The 16,910-nt window shown below is 37.7% G+C and overlaps 1 protein-coding gene across 3 annotated transcripts in view; it reads left to right on the top strand.

Moving 5' to 3' along the window:
• Positions 1-16,675, top strand: part of stk36 (serine/threonine kinase 36 (fused homolog, Drosophila)) — a 45,621-nt gene extending 28,946 nt beyond the window's left edge. For all 3 annotated transcript variants that reach the window (XM_039763983.1, XM_039763980.1, XM_039763981.1), the window contains exons 18-21: positions 574-700; positions 1,443-1,641; positions 2,325-3,560; positions 16,421-16,675. In XM_039763983.1, the coding sequence (XP_039619917.1) occupies positions 574-700; positions 1,443-1,641; positions 2,325-3,560; positions 16,421-16,534 (1,676 nt within the window). In that variant the 3' untranslated portion in view covers positions 16,535-16,675. The remainder of the gene's footprint in view (positions 1-573; positions 701-1,442; positions 1,642-2,324; positions 3,561-16,420) is intronic.
• Positions 16,676-16,910: the final 235 nt, after the last annotated feature.

Below are 16,910 nucleotides of genomic sequence, written 5' to 3'. Positions count from 1 at the left end.
AGTCAGAATCACCAACCAGCTATGTGCATGCATGCGTTTCGGATCTATGAAGAAACAAGAGCACCCAGAATGGAAAATGTACAAACTCCACACATATGGTTTAATGAATTGAACTACGTTCTGGGACTGTGGGGTTGTAGGATTGAATTAAAGTACCGTTTTGCTGTACTGGAATTTGCAGATTATTAGGATTTTCTTGTTTAAAGGCATAATGGACTGAACAAGTAAAGTTAATTGGGAATTTATGTTGTAATGTAATATTTGTCATAAAAAGGCATTTACAGATCAATTGAAGAGATTTAAGTAGATTCAGTGTATTTTAAACTATTCAAATGAATTTCTGATATATTAACTGGAAACAACTCATTGAATTAAGAAATCAGTGTATGTAGTTTACTAAAACATACACTGATTTTATATGCAAGTTTTCAGTGGTAGTGATTAATAAATTTAGTATATTATAAGCCTTAGTCAGTTAAATAAACTGAAGTCTTTTTCTTGCAAAATTCTATGTCGCCTTATTTCATTTATGCAATGTACTTTCTTTCTGAGTAGTCTTGTTTTTTTCCACAGGTCTGCAGACTTTCCTGTCTCTTGCTCTCTTTTTGTTTACAAGAGCACCATATCAGTGTCTTCCTCTCCTGGCCAACCATAAAGCAGACTACACACTTACACTTGGTCGCTTGCTCATAATTGACTGGTAAGTTTGTGCTCTTAATAAAAAATAACTTCCCCACCCCCTCCAAAAAATTCCTACACAATAAAGAAAATCCCAGTATATTATTTCTTTCGGGGTTGATTTGGTTCACTTGCTCTGTGAGGCAAAATAATCTTAATAGTGGCATTTTATTTTTTTGTTATTTAGTAAATTTTTTAAATTCGGTCCACTTCAGCCCTTATGTTCACCTGTTGTACTGAGAAAGATGTTTCCCTGTCATAGCAGGTCTTCTCATATCTTCTGTTTCTGTAGTATGAGTGGTTATATGTAGCTTCCTGTCTCATTTGTGATGTTCTTAAGTTTTTAATGCTGAACTACTAATAAAATATATTATTTTATGGCATCAGTGAAGAGAGAGTCAATATATTACAGCTGACATTTTAGACAATATACTACAAGAAAATGTGCTTTGAATTAAACACTGCAAAAATTAAAGTGGGGTGCAGACTTGTAAAGAAGTTGCCTTTTAGATGTCTTCAGATTAAATTCAGTTTAAATTTAGTCTCAGAACAGTGGTCACACATTTAGTCAGATTCAGGTTACACCACTTTGAAATGATAATATTCTTTATGATCAAAATGTCATAATTTTCGGTCTGCTTTAGAGTCTATACTGTAAATGTGCAGGCAATGTTTTTGGGCTGTAAAATAAATGTTTAGCTCATAAAAGTCATTAAAGTTTAATTAAGAAATTCTAAATTGTTTACATTTTTTTTTAACTTTAGTATGGTATTAATGGGTGAAAACAGTGAAGAAAAAGTTACCAGTGCTATCCATGACAATACACCATTCTGCTACAGTAGCTTGGCAGTGATGACCTGCCATCTGCTTTGCTTTCCATTTGCGCTTGATGTCCCTGAAGAGACATTAGAAGAAATACTGCATTGTTACCACAGTTGTGACATGGTGTGTCGTTTACTCCAGGTTAGTGTTATCTTAATGTTTTTTTTTTTCTGTAGTTTTGTTCTAATTTTATCTTTCAGTTAATATATTAAGGGCAGGTATTGTGATAAAAGTTATTAAAGGTTTCACATCATGGAGGGCTAGACATACTAACATAGACTTTCAAGATAGTTTTGTAAGATAGGTGAGTAGATATTGTGCAAAATTACTGACAACGTTTTACTTTTTACCACAGCTTGCAGCAAGCATTTATTATATAAGGGTAATTTCTCCTTAGTCTGACAGAATGTAACTACAGATTCACACACCATGTTTCCTTTAACATCACAGTTGGCTGAGGTCTGCAATTCTCTGCATGTGGCGGTTTCTAAGAGACGAGTCAAAGCTTCAAAACTTTGACACAGTTACATCAAGTTTTGTGGCTGTCCTGTACATTTTGAGTTGACTGCAAAAAAACACATGATTTAGTTTATTGGGCAGCAGCCTGAATTCAGCCTATTTCAAAGCACTGGAGCAGCTTCATTGATTACTGACAGTGGTTATGTATGAATTTTACCAGCTTGATTCAAAGATTACTTAGTTTTAATACAATGTATTCTAAGCTGTTTTCCTTTTGCTAGAACTGTTATATTTAAATTTTTTGTGTGTGTTGTATGTATATTTTGTGAATTCAAATTACTTTTCATAGATTATTGCTTTTATAGGTATGCCTCGTGCTTCCTCTTCCTCTTCTGGATCTTCCCTTGGCTTTACTTTGCCATCTGCTTTTGAGCGACCCTAATAACTCTATTCCACAGTTCATGGCTGCAGCAGAATCGTGGGGATTTTTCACCCTTCTTCCAGAAAAAAAAGACTTTTCCAATATACATAACAAAAAAGAAAATATGAATATTGTAAATGGCCAAGAACCTAGTGCTGCTAAAGGAGACCACACAAGCCATTCAGAAACTAGAACTGCAAGTACACTTCTAGCATATTTCCTACAGTCAGAAGCTTTATCCAGTTCAGCAGTTGAATTAATTTCACTACTTTCCCACATTTCCAGGTGCTCTGGTAGTTCTATATTCCCTCTTCTTATTAATCCCTTTCTCCTGAGAAAAGCATTACAGAATAAGGATGACAGTGTTCGGTCCTCTACATGTGGACTACTAGGAAATGCCAATCCTTTTGTTTGCAGTGAAAACTCTGAAGATTCATTATTACTCCTCTTCAAGGATTTAATTGCCAGATTAAAAGATGATTCCTTGCCAGTCAGAAGGGCTGCTTGCAGAACAGTTGGAAACTGGGTAGGTCTGTTTCTCCCAAACAGTATGAATGAATTGATGGGAAAAGAAAGGTTGACAAAAGACAGTGCTTCAACAGAGTTAACTGTAGAGCACAGAAGGCCAATATCATCTGAAAGGAGAAATTTTCAAGTACCACCTCATGTAAAGGAAAATGTTTATCCAACTATCAGTCTGGAAAATAAGGAAATCTTGTCAGAGGATAATGCAAGCAAAAGAATAAACAACACTGTGAATTTTAAAGGAGGTAGAAGCGCGGTACAGAATATAGAAAAAAATGACGAGGAATCCTCCAGAGAGTCACGTATTCAGAAAGTAGGCAAAGCTGGTCCTTTAAAAGCAACCAATGGGCCTGTGATAATAAAGGAAGAAATTAATAGAAGAAAACCATCCTTGACTCAAAAATGGGAGGAAACCTTATCTGGAGTAGTTCCTGTCCTCCTTCCTCTCATATCAGATTCTGACCCTGTAATTCGCCGGCACTGTTGCAGTACTTTGGCAAATCTTGGACTTTCCAATATTCTTGGACCTTCACTTCTCCAGAGTGATGGACTACGCCTTCTGCTAGAAACTGCTTGCAGTGATCCTCAGTTTGCTGTACGGCAAGCAGCCCTTGGTGCCTTACGAACATTAAGCCAGCAAGACACTATGCGCCAGGTATTGTTCTATCTATTCTGTTTTGCATAAGATATTCTTTTGTCCTAGATTTAAAATAAGCAAGGCATAATGTACCTGTGAAAACTGAGCACAATGCTTTGCAAGCCTTTAAGTGAAATTAAATCTTTAATGGCCTTTAAATGGGCGTACATGTTCTTTAATTGGCTCTGGTCAATTGCTATTTAAAACATTGTCGGATTAAAGGATGTACAGTAAGAACCATTTCAAATTGGGATTTTAAAAGAAAAGATTTTAAATGTGCATGGAGCAACTGTTTTGTAACCAATTTTTTTTTTTTGCCTGCCAATAATAGATGATAGATAGATAGATACTTTATTCATCCCAAGGGGAAATTCACAACAGTAACTCTTGCTTACAGTCATGATCACATACTGTAACTCAGTTTTTCACATTTGTTTGCTCACTAAGTCTGTTTAATATTTTTGACACTACATCATCACAGACTTAGTATGAATATTTTTACCAGTGACCTCAATATTGCATTTCAGTTGCCAAGTTCAGGAATAAGATACTACCACAGCCTAACCCATCCTATAATGTTAGACAGTAATCCAGTGCAGGACCTTTTCCTTGAATCATCCATCATTCTTCCTAAACCGTTTATCCAGGGCAGGAACATGGGGCTGCTGGTGCCTATCCTAGCAGTCACAGGGTATAAGACGCGTACAATACTGGACAGGGGACTACTATCAGTAATATGATTTTTCATTTATTTTCATTGCTGTGAACATGTATATATGCTTAATATTGATTTTAATATTGCTTAATGTAGCAACTTACTATTACCAGTCTTTGTAATATGCATGTCTTTGAATTGTGGGAGGAAACTCATGCAGACACAGCAAAATACAAAAAAAAAAAAAAAAGTTTTTTAATGGATTTTGTGTGTAAATCTTAAACAATATTTTATAGTGTTTGTTATTTGTTTAGTTGTAAGTGAATTTATTTGGAGAAGGCTTTACTTCAACATTCAGCATTTTTAAACGTGGCTATTTCCCTGTGTCAAAAATATGTTAATGTTTCCATTTTTGTTACCTGTGTTGCCTATTTTAGGACTGAGGTAGCATCGGGTACAAGAATCGTACCTAGAAGGGATGCTAGTCCATTGCATGACACACTCGTGAACACACAAAGCAATCCTAAATAAGAAATCTGGTAACCCTTTGTCATGTTAAAACCCCTGAAATGTTATGGCATTATGTAATGGTAAACTGTAAAAAGGACTTCTTCTCTTAGTATTACCTGATGGCACAGCTCCAGAAGGTGTCCTTTCAATACTGGTTCTGTCCCTCTGCTTGTGTGAACTTTATACACTCTCCTTATGTGATTATCCTCTGTGTAATCTGATGTTTTTTTTTTGTTTTTTTTTTCTACCTATATCCTAATTGTGTGTGTGTGTTAGTTTAATTAAATCTCTAAATTGCCATTGTGTGAGTGAATACAGCTGGGTGAGTTTGCTCTGGAGTGCGCCGACATTTCATTCAGTGCTTTCCGCCCTGTGCTGCTGTGATAGGCTTTGGCCTCCTGTCCTGTTATCCTAAAATTGGATTAGACATGTCCAGTAAGTGGAGCGAACAAAAGCAAACTAGATGGATTTGTACAAATGAATATATTACGTCGTATACCATATTGTACATGATGCCATTTACAGGAAATACAGTGTGTGTCTGTTCTCATTTAGATAAAAGCATAATTTGAGTCCATATTCTGAACTGACAAACTTTTAAAAAATATCAAAATAATGGAGATTTGTTTGGATACTTAATACTGATTTCTTTATGTTATGCTCTTTAATCATAAGTATTTGTGGAGCATGTAACGATTGCCAACATCACATCTGATTAACATAACAGAAGCGACCAGAGATGGATCAGTGAGCCATGTTCAATTATGAAATATGCTGATGACACATACCTGCAGAGGATGAACGCCAGTACTTAAATCAAGTGCACTGTCCAGTAAATTGGTGTGTAATAAGAACCAACTTTCTCTGAATGTCAAAAAGACCAAAAAAATGAACACACATGAAATGCACGTGTTCCAAATAACAATCTATTATTTCCACTCTAAAACGTCAGCACTTTACTCCCAGATAATCCAGGCATGAGCTGGGAGAACTTTGTGTACGTTCTACGGTGGTGGGGAGAATGGAATAGCAGGCTATTTACTGCTTGTCTTTATCGGCATATTTACAGGACAAAAGACGCTGATAGAGAGGTGTGATGGGATTTAAGGATGGCCGGATCTACGAGTTTTTTTGTAGGCTCTGGTAATTCTAGTGTTAAGGGGCAGAAATCTTCATGTTTACCCATCACTGTTTTGGGGGAGAATAGAGACTTTGTGTCTGAATATAAATAGTTAGAAACTACCCTAGATAATAGTCTTAATTGGAATATTAATACAAAAAAAAAACATGTACTCTAAATACAATCGGTGCTTATTTCTCCTCTGTAAACTTAAGATTATTTAACGTGGACAAGATCCTCACTCACTCCTTTTATTACAGTGTTTTCCAGTCTATCGTCACATTCAGCCTCATTGTCTAGTTTAGTGGTCAGACAAATCAAAATTTAAAAAAGCAGAATACCAAACGTGAATCTAAAATTATTGGGGCTGGTGTAGATGATTTGACATGTGTCAGAGGGCAAAACATTAAAACAAATTGGAAATCATCTCGACTTTTTAAAGCACTCTATACACACAGAACCGAACTTTAGTAAATCAGTTAGGATAGATGCTTCCAAAACCCATACGCATCACTCCAGAAATTCCTTTCTTCCCATCATTTTAATAAGGAACATTGGAGATCATAAAAATTCCAGAAGTGTAGCAGTTTTCATATGTATCATGTGACCATTTTCTGTAACAACACACTGTCTTACTGGTAGAAGTAGTTAGTAAACAATCTGTTTTTGAAATGGTGTTAACATTTTAGAATTTCTAAATATGTTTTTAACCTGTCTTGTTTCTTGTTCATTTCTCCCTTTTGTGCATGGGTGGGCAAAGTCAGTCCTGGAGGGCTGCAGTGGTTGCAGGTTTTTGTTCCAAACTAGTTGCTTAATTAAAAACCAATACTTGTCAATTATTTAATTTCATGGCTTACTAGTGCTTTAACTCTGCCAGGTCAGGTCGTTCTCATATCCTAGATTTTTTTTCCTTTCTACGGATATTATCCAAATGATTTGAAGTCTAAAACAGACGAGTTATTCTCAGTGCTTCACTTTTTTCTCCTCACTTTCCTTCCAAGTATTTAATTAAACACAACAGTCCATGATAAATACACACTGTTGTAAATGGAAACAATTTAAATGGAGAAATGCTGGTTTCTTTTGTCATTTGCATCTTATTGCTAATAAGGAGCAATTAAAAACCAAGACTACAGCTGTTTAAGATTAAAATAAGCAATAAGGGTTCAAAATCTTAACGAGCGAGACAACTAAAGTGAAGCAGAAGTGTTACTTGAGCAATAAGTGCTTCTTATTAAACAACTGGGTTGGAACAAAAACCTGCAGGCACTGTGGCCCTCCAGGACTGAATCTGCCCACCCCTGCTTTTGTGGGATGAAATTGAAAGAACAAATTTCATGCTTTCTTTTGTAGACATGACCAAATAAAATCCTTGAACCTTGATTAAAATGGTTTGTAAACTCAGTCATGGGGACTCCATGGTGCTGCTAGTTTTTCTTTTTGTAATTGGACTTGTAGTCTTAGTAAGCAGGCTGTTGTTGTTTATTAATTACTTGAGATTAGTTGGGGATATAATGACTTCATAATTGTGAAACTGTTAGGAACAAAAACTGGCAGCCATCTAGGGTCCCCCAGAGTTTCAGAACCACAGATGTAACAGAATTTCAGTGCTTTGTTTGTTTAGGATGTTACTGCTTGAGTATTTCCGGAGCTGCATGTGTTCATTATCTCTTCCCATGAACTGTTTCCTGTTTAACTTTTTTTAGCAGCGCTTTTAATTCTTTTTTTAAATGATGTAGAAAAAATTGTCTGCTATGAATGCAAATCAACAGCTTATCTTTTTATTTCAACAAGTGAAGCAGCAATGAATATACTTACTTTACTAGGATTCAAAAGTATTCTTCTCAGAACTAGCTGCAATAGGATTACTCTCAGATGAATTATTAATCACCTTTTCTTAAAGAAGGAAAGATTGCTGTCTTAGTGGTATCTCTGCATGTATGATGTTACATATTTTGTCTCCGACTTTTAACTTTATTTTGCTGACTAGTGATTATTGTCTGTAATATTTTAATGCATTATGAAGGATGAAGTTAAGGCACTACTCCAATCTAGTGGCAGGCTTGTGTTGGACAGATAAATCTGTTCTAAAATAAAAGTTGTGATTGCTTGAGAAAAAAAAAGAAAATGTTTGAAAGGCTTTAAAAACAGAATTTGGATGGATGGCTGTGGCTTGATCATGTGGCCTGTACGATTAATGGAAAAAAACAAGTACATCAGCTGTTTCTGAAAACTCTACAGCATTTAAATGTATAAATACATGACAGTGTCACAACAGATTAGAATTTTTGGAGGACTGGTAAAGCTGGCTTAGTGGAACAATTCATTATTTTGCTTTCTGTCCTTGAAAAGTATATGCTTTAAATTAAATCTGAATACCTCCAGATTTGTAAGATTGAAAATAACTGTTAAATCATCGGGTCAGTTGCAGTGTGCTCCCAGCTGAGGATGATCCTGTACGGATCTGGTCTTAGTACGTATTTATGGTAATTTGGGGTTTAGTGCTGCTGCAGTGCAACGTAGAGCTGCGGAAAGCAGCAGACAAGATGAAGACTAAGTGCAGCTGCAGTGTGCTTCTAGGGGTCCGAGAAGGAGAATAAAGTTGCATACTAATGTCAACAGACTTAGTACAATGGGTAATGTTACAAAATGAATTCCACACGCATCACACAGACTATTAGACATGAAAAAGCACAAAATTGCCATTACAAAATATTAAAACCATATTTAATTTTTATATTTGGATATTACATTACATATTTTATTAGATTTTATATCTGGAATGAAGTATAGCGTGTTACTGAATCAAATATTTAACTCAATGTCAAAGTAAAAGACAAGCAATGAATATAAATATACTTTGTAGTATAAGAAATCGAAAATATGGATCCACATATATTTAACCATTAATCTTCAGTTAAAAAAAAATAAGTGGAGTCGGATGAACTTGGAAGCGACCAGCTGCGCCTCCACTAACCCCAAATCTTCTTACATATCCATTTTCTGATGATCTGTAATTTCCTTTCTGGTTCTTGCTTTCATCGGCTTTCAAAATTTTTTTTTAGGTGTGCAATGCTGCTCAACCGTCTGTTTGGAAAGTGTGCTTTGAAAGATGCTGCCAGTTTCTTCCATGCTGTAGTCTGTCAGAGCATTGTGGAGGCATGTTTGCGGGTGTCTGATATGATATCTCTCACAATATGTATTATTTAGAGCTTGCGCTCCACTGTGAAGTTTGTGCTGTGGTGAGACATTATTTATGAATAATATTCTGCCTCTGACTAGATATTTTATATGCTTTAGTGATTGTCTAATTAATTCAGTTTATAGGAAAAGGTGGGTGCATAATGAATAACACATATCAACACTTCTGTATTATCTAACTGTAATTGGGAAATGTGTTATAGAGGCATAATTACACTTCAGATTTAATTCTGCCAGTGTGTACCTCTCATTGTCATTACTTTTAATATGTAGATTTCAGGGCCTTTTTAGAGAAAAGCCAAGCAAAATGACACCTTTTATTGGCTAACTAAAAAGATTACAAGATCTTGCCTGAAGAAGGGGCCTGAGTTGCCTCGAAAGCTTGCATATTGTAATCTTTTTAGTTAGCCAATAAAAGGTGTCATTTTGTTTGGCTTTTCTCTACATTCATAATGGCTAACACGGTACAACAACCTAGTACTACAGGGCCTTTTTATAAACTCAAAATAAGTAACATTTACAGTAACAACAGCAACACTTTTTTTTGATCTAGCATAGCTCGATTATAGCAATTATTTATTTTTTTACATGAGGATGTACATTTTCCCTGTTCTCTGTCCCTTTAAATCAAGAGGAATATATAGCAGCACATTATTGAGAGAGGGTGAGATGCTAATAGCATGTGCGTCACCATTAACGGGGAATCAGACGTCAAGCTGAGTCAACCGATGAGAAATGCAGTGTATCCGGAAAGTATTCACAGCGCATCACTTTTTCCACATTTTGTTATGTTACAGCCTTATTCCAAAATGGATTAAATTTATTTTTACCTCAGAATTCTACACACAACATCCATTAATGACAATGTGAAAAAATTTTACTTGAGGAATATGATGCCACAAGCTTGGCACACCTATCCTTGGCCAGTTTCGCCCATTCCTCTTTGCAGCACCTCTCAAGCTCCATCAGGTTGGATGGGAAGCGTTGGTGCACAGCCATTTTAAGATCTCTCCAGAGATGTTCAATCGGATTCAAGTCTGGGCTCTGGAGGGGCCACTCAAGGACATTCACAGAGTTGTCCTGAAGCCACTCCTTTGATATCTTGGCTGTGTGCTTAGGGTCGTTGTCCTGCTGAAAGATGAACCATCGCCCCAGTCTGAGGTCAAGAGCTCTCTGGAGCAGGTTTTCATCCAGGATGTCTCTGTACATTGCTGCAGTCATCTTTCCCTTTATCCTGACTAGCTTCTCAGTTCCTGCCGCAGAAAAACATCCCCACAGCTGCCACCACCATGCTTCACTGTAGGGATGGTATTGGCCTGGTGATGAGCGGTGCCTGGTTTCCTCCAAACCTGACGCCTGGCATTCACACCAAAGAGTTCAATCTTTGTCTCATCAGACCAGAGAATTTTGTTTCTCATGATCTGAGAGTCCTTCAGGTGCCTTTTGGCAAACTACAGGCGGGCTGCCATGTACCTTTTACTAAGGAGTAACTTCTTCTGGCCACTCTACCATACATGCCTGATTGGTGGATTGCTGCAGAGATGGTTGTCCTTCTGGAAGGTTCTCCTCTCTCAACAGAGGACCTCTGGAGCTCTGACAGAGTGACCATTGGATTCTTGGTCACCTCCCTGGCTAAGGCCCTTCTCCCCCGATCGCTCAGTTTAGATGGCCGGCCAGCTCTAGGAAGATTCCTGGTGGTTTCGAACTTCTTCCACTTACGGATGATGGAGGCCACTCTGCTCATTGGGACCTTCAAAGCAGCAGAAATTTTTCTGTAACCTTCCCCAGATTTGTGCCTCGAGACAATCCTGTCTCGGAGGTCTACAGACAATTCCTTTGACTTCCTGCTTGGTTTGTGCTCTGACATGAACTGTCAACTGTCGGACCTTCTATAGACAGGTGTGTGCCTTTCCAAATCATGTCCAATCAACTGAATTTACCACAGGTGCACTCCAATTAAGCTGCAGAAACATCTCAAGGATGATCAAGGGAAACAGGATGTACCTGAGCTCAATTTTGAGCTTCATGGCAAAGGCTGTGAATACTTACGTACATGTGCTTTCTCAATTTTTATTATTTTTAATAAATTTGCAAAAATCTCAAGTAAACGTTTTTCACGTTGTCATTATTGGGTGTTGTGTGTAGAATTCTGAGGAAAAAAATGAATTTAACCCATTTTGGAATAAGGCTGTAACATAACAAAATGTTGAAAAAGGGATGTGCTGTGAATACTTTCCGGATGCACTGTACAAGGCCAAAACAAGACTAGTTGTGGAATAGTTAAACTTGGGATTGATCTTCTGTTCACTTAGACAGCACTTACACCTGAGGATCATCTTCTCTTAGTACCGCACTATGTACTCTCATCTTGATCCATTGGTACTACGGTACTATCTTAGGTACATTGCAACTGACCAATGGCGATTGCCTTGTATCAGTTGAATTTCCTCTCAAAAATAATGTTACTCTCAGAACACGTTATATATTTTTGTTGTAAGGTTCTGTATTATTTTTTTGAGTTGTTTAGGCTGATTTAAAATAAAATAAAAAAAATATTGCATTATCTTTAATCATAACATAATTTATTGAAATAACGCTGGCATGCAGACTGGCTGCTTTTTCTGCTTTCAAGTAGGTTGTTGGTGCACAGAGTAAGTTGATCTATTACTGTTTGTAAAATAAAATTTATGAGAGTTTTTAAAACTTTGTGCCTAAAAGTGAAACATCTGTGCTCATAATGGGTTCCCCTCTCTCTTCGTTCGTGAAGTGGTTACAACTGGGTCGCACTACTCCCTAGCTGCGTGTGGTCTTTGGGACAAAAAACAACGTGAAGACTCTCTAGCAGTTCTGCTATATTCGTGAGCTTGGAGAGGGTTCAGCTAGCTTTTAAGAATTACTCAGTGCAGATGACATGAACCCACCTGTGCTTACTGCCCCACTGGCTTTCATAAGAAGACACTGATGATGCTATATCTTAGCTGTATTGCTGGCATATGAATCTTATTAATCTTTATCTCGAAAAAATACCCCCAGATAGATAATATTTTAAGTGAAAACCTCAAGCCTTGCCCTCTGTTGCTTAAGTGTTTCCACTTACACGGTGTTGAGCCGCAGCATTTGCTTCGTTTCAACTTTGTGTCTCTTCATCTGTGTCATTAGCATGACGTCAGTGTGGCACCGCAGTGTTTGCTTCACACATGTCATTCGTAGTGAGAAGTGCATGCAAGTGCTGAAAAAATGTAAAGTTGCATGCATGTGCCATCTAGTGGCGGTGGTTGAGCGTGAGCAGTGCGGACTGCTCCATACACACACACACATACGGGTCTTTCATTTATATATGTCTAACTAGCTGCATGTGGTCTTTGGGGAAAAATAGCCTGAAGATTCTCTAGCAGTTTTACTATATAATTGTGAACTTGGAGAGGCATCAGCTGACTCTTAAGAATTACCCTGTGCAGAGGACGAGGATTTGGATTTCGTAAGGAGACACTGGCGATACCATATCCTGGCCGTATCGCTGGTGTATGAGTCCTGTTAGTCTTTGTCTTGAGAAAGTACCTTCAGTTAGACAATATTTTAAGTGAAAACTTAAACCCTTGCTCCCTGTGTTGGCTGGGATTGGCTCCAGCAGACCCCCGTGACCCTGTAGTTAGGATTTAGCAGGTTGGATAATGGAGGGATGGATGGATGGAACTTAAACCCTTGTCCCGTTGCTGAGGTGTTTCACTTATACATTGTTGAGCCGTGGCATTTGCTTCTTTTTGACATTGTGTCTGTTCATCTGTGTCATTAGCACGACATTGTTGGTGTGAGGTGGCGTTTGCCACACACAGGTCTTTCGTAGTGAGGTTCATGCAATCGCCAAAAAAATGTAAAAGTACATGCATACACCATCTAGTGGCCATGTTTGAGTGTGAACAGTGCGGACTACACCATACACACACACACACAGGTCTTTCATTTATGTATGTCTAATAATATGAAAACAAATTTAATGTGACTGCACTTGAAACTTCAGAATTCTTCTTAGCATTGAAGTTGCACCTCATGTAGTGATTTTGCTAAACTAGAATTTAGAGTCAGTCCTACAAGCTCTACTTGCTTGAATGTGTCCGTTTGTCTTTGAAAAGCTGCACAAAGTTAAAATTCCTTCAAGTTGAATGATGGTCAATAATTAACAGAAGTTAATGTCACCTATGAAATGAGGTCCCAACGTTGAATGTGTTGCACCAGAACATTCACTTTTCTTAGTTTTTTAAAAGTATGGCTGCATGTTTTTTTTTTTTTGTCAGAATTATAATTGAAAAATAAATCCTGAAGTCAGATGTCTGTTAAAGACTACATCAGCTTTTCTCCTTGCCATTTCGGTTTGCAAGGCACTGTCAACAGTCAGACAGTCTCTTAAAAAACCTGATTAGACTTATAAATGTGAGTCACGTGTGCAGAGAGCACATTGCACATTTGAAAAATAAACATAACCCGATATAAAAAGAAATCTAATCTGATGAAAGGGGAAAAACCTTTCCGTAGCATCAGATTATATATTGCCATTCAATGGCATCAATGGAGGATTCGTAAACATGAATGATATGTTGTCGCAAGTGCTGTGTGCGCTCTGTGGTGTTCAGTGTTATGACAATAGTGATAGAATCGATATAAGCTTGAAGGAATTAGCAGCTATGTTCATGAAAATATGAGCTGCAAAATTAATATTTGACTTAAAAGGTCTGCCGTTAATAGAGCTGATAATGAAGTGCCAAAGGAGATGCAGATTTCAGTACTCAAAACACCTGAATCAACAAATCTGCCTAATAACACCAGTAGATACACAGACTGCACATCTAAAGGATTAACATTTAACATTGTTGAATTGGAAACATTACTGTCTAACTGGAAATGGCAAACGTGCTACGACAAAGTAGCCACAGCATTTTTAACATGTACATCCATAGACCACAATGCTTATCTAATATTTGCTGTGGTTATATAGTGATGCAATGGTCAAAATGAGAGAATGATATCATAGTAGACAAAGGCAAATGTGTGGAGCCCAGTAGCTGTGGTGGTCTACGTCATGCATCTGTCTCCACTGTCACACCACTCATTAGAACAGTCAATTATTAAGCTTCAGTTACCTTGTGCTACCGAGCACCAGAATGGATAATGGCAAGTTTAGCATTTTATTTTCTCTCAGCATCAAGTCTTTTGTTCAGTATCCTTTTGGTTTCTCTCTAAAACTAAATGCATGGACTCAAGAAAGGGATGGCGGTTATTTTATGAAAGTTCTGTGGGTGTAGCCTTTGCAGCGCAGGTTTTCAAGGCTGTTCACTAAACACTTCTTAACAGGTTGTCTCCAGACATGTTTTCTCTGTTGAGCATCATGTCTGGCCTCCATGAGTCTACTCTAACCCTGAACGGCTTTAAATAAGATGTACAGTAAGATAGATTTGGATCTTTAAATTGAATCTCCTTGTGTCAGATGTTCTTTCTTTGTTTGATTTAATAGATACATTACGGTGCTGCACAGCAGATCATTTCAAAAGTGATGCAGCTGTGGCACCTTCAGTAAAAAAATCTTGAGTGACTGGCACAACATTCTCTTCATACCTTCAGTTTATATAGATCTACACCTGGAGGAGTACAGGGACCACTTAATGTAGACAACTAGGGAGTTCTCTTCACCACTCCATTTTCTTGTGTCCATGTCGAAAGAACATTTTCTGCAAATAACACATGGGGACGCTTCCAAAGAGGTGCACGTGCAAACTACGTGGCAGCATACACTGATCTGACACATATGTGCAGGCATGTGTCAAGTTCCACAGTCCGTTTGTTTTGTATTCCCATGTTGTCGCTGCTGCAGTTGTGCATTCATTGGCTTCATCATGTCCCCTTGGTAAAAACTAATCCAACATAAAAGGATCAGGGGGGTACATCTGCATCATCAACTTTTACCAATCTTTTAGAAAAGCTGGAAAATACCGTTCTTTGTTTTTCTCTTTTGTACCCACATGGGCTAGCCACATTTCTTGCTTTGCTAGAGCCAGTTGAGTGAGGCCTGATATTGTAAGAACATCCATAAGGCTTCCAATTTTAAGTTCCTCAAAGAGTTCCAACTTCATCCCAGTGCATAGTAATTTTGACCTTTTGGGTTGATTATTGCTTTATTGTTAAAATGTCATCATCTTGTGCAGTTTTGCATAATGTTCTTTGCTGGCATCACCATTTTTGACTGCCTCTTGTTTATTGTTGCTATGCCCATCACCAGTCACGTTATGCTGAGTCATCACTCCCTTTCTGCATCATCATTGTAGCTTTTGAAATAATAAAAAAAAAAATTGTTGCCGGATTTTTTTTTTCCTTCTACTCCTGGCTTTTTAACTTTGTGGCAACATTGGTAAGGTATGAACACAAGAATACATTTTTCATAGAAACTTTTGGTGACACATCTTGTGCATCCAGCAAAGTACATACACCAATCAGCCACAGCATCATGAAGGTCCTCCTCCTACCACCTAAACAGCCCTGATATGTCGAGGCGTAGACTCCACAAGACCTCTGAAGACATTAGCAGCAGATCCTTCCAGTTATTAGTTGCAAGGTAGTGTTTGCGTGGAACAGACTTTTCTCCCAGCACATGCATAATCAGAATGAGATCTGGGGAATTTGGAGGCCAAGTCAGCACCTTGAATTCTTTGTCTTGCTCCTCAAACCATTTCTGAACAATTTGTGGCAGGGCATGTTATCCTGCTGAAAGAGTCCACTACCATCTGGGAATAATGTTGCCGTGAAGGGGTGTACATGGTCTGCAACAATCTCTATAGGCAGGCAGGCGGCACCTGTCAAGGTAACATTCACATGAACGTCAGGACCCATGGTTTCTCTTTAGCCTCTGTGGATTCCCTAGACCTCCTCAGGTTATTGAATTCTATAATAACCAGGAGTGTGCTTTCATTTCTATAGCACTACCACTCGGCTTGTTGTGTCAGCATGAAGTGAATCTTCTAGCTCTTTTCTAACTCCTGTGCCGAGTTTTAAAAACAAGCTTATGGTTGTAAGGGACAGAGGAGGTGGAGGACTGGTTTGCAGTCTTTTTCAACCTCAGTTTTACTGAACCCTGGGATGCAGCACGAGTTAACACTGAGAGAGACAAACTGGCATTTCAGTGTAAAGCTGGAAAATGCCCTGAGATATTCACCCATTCCATTTATTTCATGTAAATGTTAATGCTTTAGCAAGTACCTACAGTTTCTACCAAACAAATTTAATTAAAAGACATTTTATTGTGGCTTTACACTGAAATATGGTCCATTTTTTTATCAGTGTTTAGAATAATTCTGCATCACTCTGGAAATTGCTGTAAAATAACAACATATTAATTTTATTTTTCAGGCTCTAGTGTCACTTGATGCCGGAGAAAAACTGCATGCAGTGTCCCAGTATGCAACACCGCAGAGACACTGTAAATGGCTCGTCTCAAAACTCCGTCCTTCAGTCAGTGCTTAAAGATTTCTGCTTCTGTCAGGGTATTTTTCAATATGCCTGACCCAGGATATGAATGTATATTATTGTGAAATTCTAAAATGTATTTTCCTCCATATTTATATTTTTTAAATGTGTAGTAATAAATTTACTTTTGACACCTAACTGTGAATTTGTATTTATGAATACAACCAAAAGCAATTACAAATAGCCACGTTTAAAGTGTCTCTTTTGAAACATAATACATTATTCTTAATACAAGTGGAAAGCAACCTTTATTATAAAATAATTCTTTTTTTCTAGAGCAAGCCAACTTCACGATTACCTCTGGAACAATGCAGTACGTCACCTACTCTCTTGCATCTATAGCCGTTTGGGGAAAAAAAATCAGCTTGATATA

The sequence above is a fragment of the Polypterus senegalus genome, chromosome 9 (genome assembly GCF_016835505.1).
Source record: "Polypterus senegalus isolate Bchr_013 chromosome 9, ASM1683550v1, whole genome shotgun sequence".
NCBI classification, from domain to species: Eukaryota; Metazoa; Chordata; class Cladistia; order Polypteriformes; family Polypteridae; genus Polypterus; species Polypterus senegalus.
Note: the sequence above shows the minus strand (reverse complement) of the source record. Positions and strands in the feature narration are given on the sequence as shown.